The 9,347-nt window shown below is 38.3% G+C and overlaps 1 protein-coding gene across 1 annotated transcript; it reads right to left on the bottom strand.

Moving 5' to 3' along the window:
* Positions 1 to 4,114: 4,114 nt before the first annotated feature.
* On the bottom strand, positions 4,115 to 4,810 carry LOC149139154 (toll/interleukin-1 receptor-like protein). Its single transcript, XM_089450613.1, has 2 exons — positions 4,275 to 4,810; positions 4,115 to 4,190 (listed from the first exon to the last, which is right to left on the bottom strand). The coding sequence occupies exons 1-2, from the start codon at positions 4,808 to 4,810 to the stop codon at positions 4,115 to 4,117; spliced, it is 612 nt and encodes a 203-aa protein (XP_089306739.1).
* Positions 4,811 to 9,347: the final 4,537 nt, after the last annotated feature.

Raw genomic sequence — 9,347 nt, 5'->3', positions numbered from 1 at the left:
GCTTGACCAATGTAAGAAGAAACATCATGAAGAAGTCATATCCATGACTAATCAGCTGAATAGTGCAAAGAAACAGGAAGATGCCTTGTCAAGTCAACTTGAACAAAGACACAAGAGAGTGAATAAGCTTGTGGAAGAGATTGGACAGTACATGGCAGAGGTCTCCTCCCTTAAGTCCGAACTACAAGAAGCCAGGAAGCAGGCACAAGGAGCTGAAAAGAAAATGAAGAGCAGTCAAGCAAAAGATGAAGAAATCTCCAAAATGAAGACAGATATTATCTCCTTCAAAATAGTAGCAGCTGAAGCTACTCGTAGCAAGGAAGAAACTGAGGGACAACTAGCAAAGAAAAATAATGTATGTGAAAAGTTGGAAGAAGAGATTGTCCTCCTCAGGAAGAAGGTTGAAGGGATGAACAAGATCATGAAGAGCTCTCAAGCTTTGGATGACATGCTCAGCTATCACAGATCTCCATCTGATAAATCAGGACTTGGGTATGTAGGTGAACCCTCAAACAAGGATGAAGATGCTTTAAGCAAAGGAGATGTGAAGAAGCCAGAAAGAAGTTGTGAAGCTCCTAGTTCCAGCAAAGGCAAGGAGAAAAATGAAGGCTGCAATAGAAGAAATCCTGCTCCAAGCAGAAAACCAGCTCCAAGAAGAAATGTAGCTGATGTCAAAGAGGTAAGAGGCAATGGTTATCAACAAAGAATCTCAAGGCAGCAAGGCTTCAGAAGTACATCAAGGAAACCTCCATCTCACAGGTACCAAAGTTCATTTTATGGTTATTGTTATGCTTGTTCAAACTTTGGTCATATGGCAAAAGACTGTAGAGCATTTCATGGAGATAGATGTTGTGGTCCCCGACAATCTCCAAGAAATAATTTTGCAAGAAGAAATCATGAATTCTTATTCATGAACAATATTGAATGTTTCAAGTGTCATAACATTGGGCATATGGCACGAGATTGTAACTTGACATGGGCTCTTACACAAGCTAGACCCATGCAAAAGAAGAAAGTTGCACAAGTATGGAGAAGGAAGGAAATGCAATCTGAAAACCCCTTGAACTCCCCAGTGGATCTAAATTTGTTTTGAGAAGAGTCTGCCAAAAGAAGACAAGCACACATTAAAGGGGAGCTTGTAATTTTTGTTGCTGAACTGTCTTAACAGTCACTCTTTGATGAAAACCTTTTATAAGGGAAAAATATGAAGTTAAATCTGCCATAAAAGAAGAGAAGAAAAAGGGGCAGCGCTCAAATGTGAAGTGCAGTAGCGCAATAAGAAAAGTATGCAAAGCATGGTGACCCTCACAGCAGTGGGAAGACAGAACATAAAACAGCAATTTGGAAATTTTTGTTATGGAGCACATGCATTGAAATGCATAGCAATGGAAGGTAGTTTCCTTCTATGTAATGTGAGAGAACACACTCACAGCAGAGTGAGTACAATACACAGCAGTAAAAAAAATGTAATGTTTTTCTTCATATGCAATGCAGCATGCAAAGAAATGCATAAAGAAAAACAGGGACAACAGATTTTTAATGCACATGGGTGAATGATAATGTGTGGTAGCAGAAAAATGAAAGGAACTGCACAGCAGTGCATTGTGTAAAAAAAATGAATGAAGACTAAGATTGTGTGAAGCAAGGGTGTAAAAAGAAAAGGCAGCAGCCCATGTTAATTTTTTTTTTTGTTGTGTGGAGAATGCAGTGCAAACAGCGTGAGGATGATTTCTCTCTATGTGCAAGTAATGGAGAGTAAAGAGTTAGTGTACGGGCACACAGCAGTATGATAAAACAAAAGGCAGCCACAGTGCAAATTGCAGAGGCAAGGCAGCAGCAAATAAAAACCCAGGGATGACAGTCTATGGTTATGGGTATGGACAGCAGTGAATATGAAAAATGCAGCAGCAAGAAGTTATGGACAGCAGCACAGGTAAAATAATTTTTTTCTTTACAGCAGTAAATTGTATGTGTAATGAATGTGTTGTTCATTGAATTGAAATACAATATATGCAACAGCAGTGAATATACAGCAGCATAAAAGAACAGTGCAATGATTGTTTGTTTTTGAAACCGCATGTAAAGCACAGTGTCATGGTAAATCCCTCTGTCAAGAGGAAGATTTTTTTTAGCATACACATGGTAAATCCCTCTATCAAGAGGATGATGCTTTTCAGCATAGTCATAGGTGAATCCCTCTGTCAAGAGGAAGGTGCTCTTCAGCACATTGTTATGGTGAATCCCTCTGTCATGAGGAAGGTGCTCTTAAGCACAGTTTCAGGTTAATCCCTCTATTAAGAGGAAGACAACTTTGTTGTGTGTGGAACTGCATCAGAAGCAGTTGGTGAATCCCTCTATGTGAGGAAGATGTCATTGTAACAGCAGTTGGTGAATCCCTCTACGAGAGGAAGTGTCTGGGTATGACCGAATGCCCAACAGTTGAAATTAAAGGGGAGTGTTGAAATCGTAATTTCAACAGCGGGCTGAGTTGACCCGTGGAGCAGCCGTACCAACGCCCAAACCGCGCAGCAAAACCACAAACCAGCTTGAGATTTCTCGGACCGCCTTCCTGCAGAGAGTGGTTTCCGTATTTTTGAACCCGATGGAATATGGGGCAGACGCGTGGCTCTCCCCATACGTAAGCAAACGTAATTTTCTCGGGTGCTAATGTTCAGCATAGTGAGGCCTCCCGATATCCACTCCAGCCGTCCGATCTGATTGCGTGTTGTCAGCCGTTGTTTTCCTGAAGGTGCACGGGCCTGCGTCAATTTAAATTTTGCGTGGAGTGAAAGACTTTCTCCCGTTGACCGCCGTAGAAGAGAATTTAATGGAGTTGGTGGTTGTTCGTAGTTTTTGGTGGAGACGTTTAATATGGTTATGGGCATATATTATTATATATTTTTTATATATGTTTTATATATGTTGTAGTGTAAAGATTACGTGATATAGTTTTATGGGCATGGTGGCTGCGCACGATGTGTGTTATATTTTTTTATATTACGAGCCATGAAATATATGCTCGTGGGTTTTTGTTCATTGAATCTGCAATGAAACACACAGCAGTGTGTAGAAAAAGAACAGGGGCCGTGTGTAATTTTTTTTATGGAGTTGACCATTGTAAATGGAACGAAGGAGCAGTGAAAAACGCGCTCTGTAATTTTTGTTGCAACAAAGAAACAAAAGGTGTGTGGCTGAAGCGAAAAGGATGTATGTAGTGTGAGAGCTCGGGGCGCAGCAAAATGAAATAGAAGTTTATGCACAGCAGTGCGTAGTGTGAAGCAAGGAGGGTATAAAGAAATCAATGTTGATTTTTTTTAAAACGAGAAATGCAGCGTAAGATGAAGCCAAGTCTTTGGTATTGTATTTGAAAACATTTTGTGAGATGTTGTAATGTGCAGAACCTCATAACGTTTTTTTGGTAGCTACATATGTAAAAGTTTGTTTTACAGTAGTATGTGTAAAATATTTTTACAGCAGTATGTGTAAAAATAGTTTTACACAGTAAATGTAAAAAGGGTTTTACAGCAGTAAACCCAGCAGTGTAAATTCTCAGGAGGAGACAGAGTAAATAGTTTGTTGGATGAATGTTGTTTTTTTTGGTGAATCCCTCTCAGCGAAGAGGATGAAGTTTGTATCAGGCTTTATATTGTAATCAATATAAAAACCTTTATATTGTAATCAATAGAAATGTTTTTATGGCTGTGTAATACTCTGTTCTGAGAAATTTTTCTTAAAAAAAACTTCCGTGTGCAAAAAGATCCTGTGGCAAAAGGAAACAGAGCATTGCCTCTGTGGTGTCTGTGGTGCTTGTTTGTTTGGTTTTGGTATTTTCCCATTGCAAAAATACCCAACAATTGAGCCATCGATTACACATTTAATGCAGACATTTAGTAAACGACAGAAGTTTTGAAGTTCTGCAAGCATCTTACACTCTTGTCTGTGCCTTGTTTCTCTAAATGACTAGAGCATAGCCCTGATAAACAAGCATTCATGATGCAGGTCTGTTTTACACACACAAAACAAACAAGCTTAAAAGGTCTCCAAAACCCCGTGGAGATTTATTTGGAAGACGATCTTCTTTCACTGGACGCCGTTGTGGAGCAGTACTGGTTAATCAAAGGCGAGCGGTTCGTCTCTTACAAAGTTTACCCACGTCTTCAACCACTCGCTTCACCAGCGCTGCCTCGTATCTGCAGAGAGTTTGAAAATACTAAAGGTTTAATAGTGGGTTTAAGCAGAAACATAAGCATATAAATAAGAACAGAGTCACCCACCCATTTGTGTTTTCTTGGAGCGACCACCCAGCGAGACGAGAGATTTTAGAGAGAGCAGCCTTCCATTCATCAATTTCTTGTGCGCTGTATTTCCCACTCCTCTCATGCTCTTCGAATGCTTCAGCAAATGGGCTGTCATGGGATTGATCCGGGTGCCGAACTTGAGAAGGAGTCACATTGTAAAACAGAGGGACGACAATGGCCGATCCCTTTTTCCTCCCCTTCTCTATAAGAGAAACTTCTCTGAGGCACCATGCAGATTGTGCGTAATTGATGGAGAATATGGGGATCAGAATGCGACTTACCTCGATTGCGTGTTGTAAGCCTGCAGAGATATCCTCTCCCCTCTGGAGATGGTGGGTGTCAAGGAATACGTGGAAACCTGCGCCGGTGAGGGCGTGGTAGAGATGATCCACAAACCCTTTCCTCACGTCGAGTCCTCGGAAGCTCAGAAATACGTCGTATCTGTTATATCTATTCGCCTCTCTCCCACCATTGCCATTAGAGCAGCAAAGCAGGCGATGTATTGCCGCCATTGCAATCGATATTGAAGCAGAAAAGGTGGTGGTGGCGGAGGAAAAGGGCAATTTCGGATTCATAAAGGGGAAGGAAAGGTCAATCCCCTAGCTTAACGATTACTCAATCGCCATGGCGGGGATCATGGGGGAAAGTACGGTACTCAAACAGGAAGATACCCTGCGTGTAACACCATGTTCACCGTCACCATGACGACTAAGGAATTCTCAGTACCACCTGGGCTTGAAAGAGACCTCGTCTCCACAGGTGAGCAAAACGTGAGGCCCCACAGGGACTTTATCGCCACTGATGTCCCCACCATGACCAATGGGGTCGTGCGATGTGGAAGGAAGCAATAGAAGTCTGCTTTTAATCATATCACCCTGAGCGCTGAGGATTTCTCAGGTCCCACCTGAGATTCAAGACGGAAGGATTTCTCTACTGTCTTCACAAGGCCTTGTCTCCTAAGGATTTTATGGACACTGATGCCCCAATTCCACCACCTCGACAGTCATAGTGGAGCATCAGCCATAGTTGTATGGCCTCCGTGCACCACCTAGATCGCTTTCGTCATGGTGACGCATTACTCATAAAGGTATGGCCTACTTGCACCATAGCGCTAACACTGATGCCCAACCAGTGGGTTGGGGTTACCTTTCCCCCCCTTCAATTATCCGAAATTGTCCCGTTTCGCGATGACGTGTAACTCAGTCTCCCTGGTTATTCATCCGGAATTCTCCGGTTTCGTGATGACGTGTAACATAGAGTCGCCCTCCTCGGTTCAATCGAAAATCTAACTAAGTGGAGGCAAATTTGTAGTTCCTCCAATTTAATATGATATGAATTGTTTTAGTTGTAATTTATTCATCGGCCTAGATCTATGTCATCGTGATGACGTGTAACACAGACTTTCCTTCGTTCGTTCAATGGACTCTAATTCTGTAGATGCAATTTTAATATATATATACTAACTATGGCTTCAAAAATGCAAAGAGAGGTGATAGCGTTGTTAAATTGCGATCATTTTAAAGAGTACAAGGAGAGGTCCTTAGTGTTGTTAAATGGTTTATAATTTCAAAATATATGTACATTCGAATTCAGCATTCCAATATTATCTCCTTTTTTAAAAGAGAATACAACATTATTTAATAAAAATAAATAAAATGTGTAATCTCAATCCGTTAATTAATTAGCTTTATCGTATCAATATGAAAATAACACAACTAAATTGAAAATATAACATTATGTTCTCCAATAAATAAAAACTCTCGTAATGGAGACTAATATCATTTGTACATGTATAGCCCTTTCTGGAGTCATTTCCAAGGCCTCCTAACTGCTGATGAATGCCATCATTTTTTGAAGCCTAGTTTACAGATTCGAACGTGGTTTTCTCTTTCAAATTGGAAAATCTTCTCCATATTCTGCCCAGTGGTGTTTGATTTAGCAAATTGTTTGCTTCCCTGAGAACTGTCATTAACCCTTTCAATTGGTTGTAAATTGTTTGCATTCCTGTTTTTTCAGGCATTGTTGATAAACCAAATCATCTAATTCTACTCTAACTTCCTTTAGCCTTTAAAACATTTCAATCTGTAATAGTTACAAGCCATGGCATTGGAAACAACTTTTCCTCATGGCACAGACGGCTCTAATCAACATCATCATTGTGTGGCGGTGTCAGAGAACGCCTTTTGGAAGATGTATGGACTCATTTCATTGCACCATGGACTGATCATCCAATACATGATGAGCTGCAACCAGCTGTTTGCGGTAATCATGGGACAGGAAGTTATTACAATGTACTAAATCAACAATATCCTGAAATATCCGCTTTGACCTTAGGTGCCTTACACTCTGAGTTATTACAATGTACTAAATCAACAATATCCTGAAATATCCGCTTCGCCCTTAGGTGCCTTAGACTCTGTCGTTGTCGTTGTCGGGTTGCGGGACATTGGGAATGATTACTTAGAAGAGTTGCTTCGTTGCACAGCTGTCTTTGATGAATTTCTTCGTTTTTCTTTGCCTTCATTCTTTCATCTTTTGTAACCATAAATAAATAAAACTGTAATTTTTGAGGTTAGAAATTGTACTTACTCCATGAGGAGTTGGTTAAAATTAGAGAGTCACTTAATTAAGCATTAAGTCCAGTGATGGATGAAGTGTTAAGTGCAATTTATATTTAAAGTGTGAGTTAATTGAATTAAGTGTGTGCATGTTAAGATATTTTAGGTCAGCAGTTAGTGGAAAAAGTTTAAATACCCTTCACCATATTCATTGTAAAAATTAAGTATTAAGTTTTGTGAGATGAATAGAAAAGCCACAGCTCGTATGATTGGTATATATTTGTGTTTTGTGTCCTCTACCTTTCCAACACTGGGCTGTATTATGCTATTTATTTGTATCTCTTACTTTGTACTTCCATAGATATACGAACTTAATCATTACAGAAGAATAATTACCCAGAATAATTGTCCACCATGAATCTCTGATCCCCTTCCCCCTAATGAAGTTTTTCTTTTCGGATTGCATTCATTTCATTGATTTTACATTCAGAAAACTCTTCAAGAGAATTATCGTATCTGACCAAAGTAAACATATAGTATTTTAAATTTTTTAAGGTAAGACAATAAGCAAATTTTGGATGACACACAACATTTAAGTGTTGAAAGTTAAAATGGACAAACCTAATACGTATATTGAAGTTTCAATTACATAACCAAAGTTAAAATGCAAAAAACCTAATAAGTATATTGAAGTTTCAATTCCATAACCAAAGTTATATGACAGCTTACTAATAAAAAATTAAACCAAATTATATTTTGATTGTGAAACTGCTCTTAGATATCCGTTGGAGATATTGAAGCACAGTTTATATGAATCTTGTTCATCAAACACTGAACATAATATCCCGAGGTCAAAAGCACGGAAACCCCGACCAGGGTCGTCAGGACCAAGTGCAGCGCTGAAGATGAGGAAATATCCATTATAATTCTCTCAGCAAATATTCTCTAGTTTGAACAAGAAACTTAAATTTATTCTACTCCTTTGGAACGCTGATAAAGCAAAAAAATCTTATTAAAGTCCTTGCGAGAACTATTCTTCAGCTCTACCTAGGAACTCAAAAGAATTCAACAAATGAGATGTCAGAATTAGCATTAAATTTCTTGTATGAGAATTCAACAAATGAGATGTCAGAATTAGCATTAAATTTCTTGTATGATTTATTTTGTGGCTAAAGTGAGGAATGTAAATTATTTTAAATATTCTTAATAGTTAAAATTATGTAACCTGGACAATCCAAAGATTTTATACATTAATATCTAACTTAATTCATATATATATATATATGGGGGTTGAAATATATATAATTTGAAGTTAGTTTTTTTTTTCGAGAAATATCTTTTTATGAGAAGGATATATTTATTTTGGGTATTTTTTAATAATTAGATGTTTTGGAATTTTTAGCTGGAATTTCTTATTTTTAAATATATTTTTAAACACATTTTGAAAAGTTCTTAGAACACTCAGATAAAGTTCTTAGATGAAACTCATAGTTCCAACAAATTCTTACATATCATGAGAGAAAAATATGCCATAAAACTTCCAAAACTTCTAACAGTTGAATACGACTTTATTTTTTATTTTGTAATGATATAATGATTATTTTGTATTTTGTAATGATATAATGATCCTACATGTTACAAAGATAAAGGCAGTGTTGTGCAATTTTTAATGTTATACACATTTGGTATAGTAACATTAAATGCTATATAGTATTTTAGATATTGCTTTTTCACAGAGAAAAAAAATAGTCTTTTCATTAAAAAATGAAGTTGTCACATTCATGTAAGATACAGACCCTGCAATAGTCACTAGACAGACCAACTAATTAAGCATGTACATGAGATAGAACTAGGGAAAACCCACTCAACAAATAAGAACCACATTGATACAAAAATATGGATGCATATGACAACAAAGAAAAATGGACGAGAAAGAGGCCCCATACAACAACAAAAAAGGGGATGACAGAGCATCAAGAAAAAATGAAGTGTCCAGAACTAGACACAAATCCATGCATAAGATAATCAAAATGTATATACCCAGGATGAACCGAGGACCCACACTTGGAGAGTTGATCTGCTAAGGTGGAGATTTGCTCCAACCAGTGGCTCAATGATCGAATATCAAGAGATCAACCATGTTGTTCCCAATCGATAGTCACTTTGGGATCCCCAAAGATGATTATCTCATCCACCTCTAGCCATAAAACACATCTTAGGAGTCCCCAGAGGGCAAACACCTTAGCTCGTGAGTTAGAGTTGGAATCTACAGACCAGTAGACATGATAATGATGTGAAAGAGATAGGGAGATAACAACTCCACATCCACAAACATCCCCCTCAAAGGCACCATCAGATAAACCCCGTGGAAAACTATGTCTCATATCTTTGAAGGTCTTGTCACTCTTTTTTTTGCTAGGAGAGAGAGGTCCAATCTCCAAGAAATACTCGACAGTTATGAGGAAAGTTTTCCTCAGATTCGAAACAACAT

The sequence above is a fragment of the Pinus tabuliformis genome, chromosome X (assembly GCF_031772625.1).
Source record: "Pinus tabuliformis cultivar Carrire ecotype Pingquan chromosome X, CPIR1, whole genome shotgun sequence".
NCBI classification, from domain to species: domain Eukaryota; kingdom Viridiplantae; phylum Streptophyta; class Pinopsida; order Pinales; family Pinaceae; genus Pinus; species Pinus tabuliformis.
This window is presented reverse-complemented; position numbering and strand designations above follow the sequence as displayed.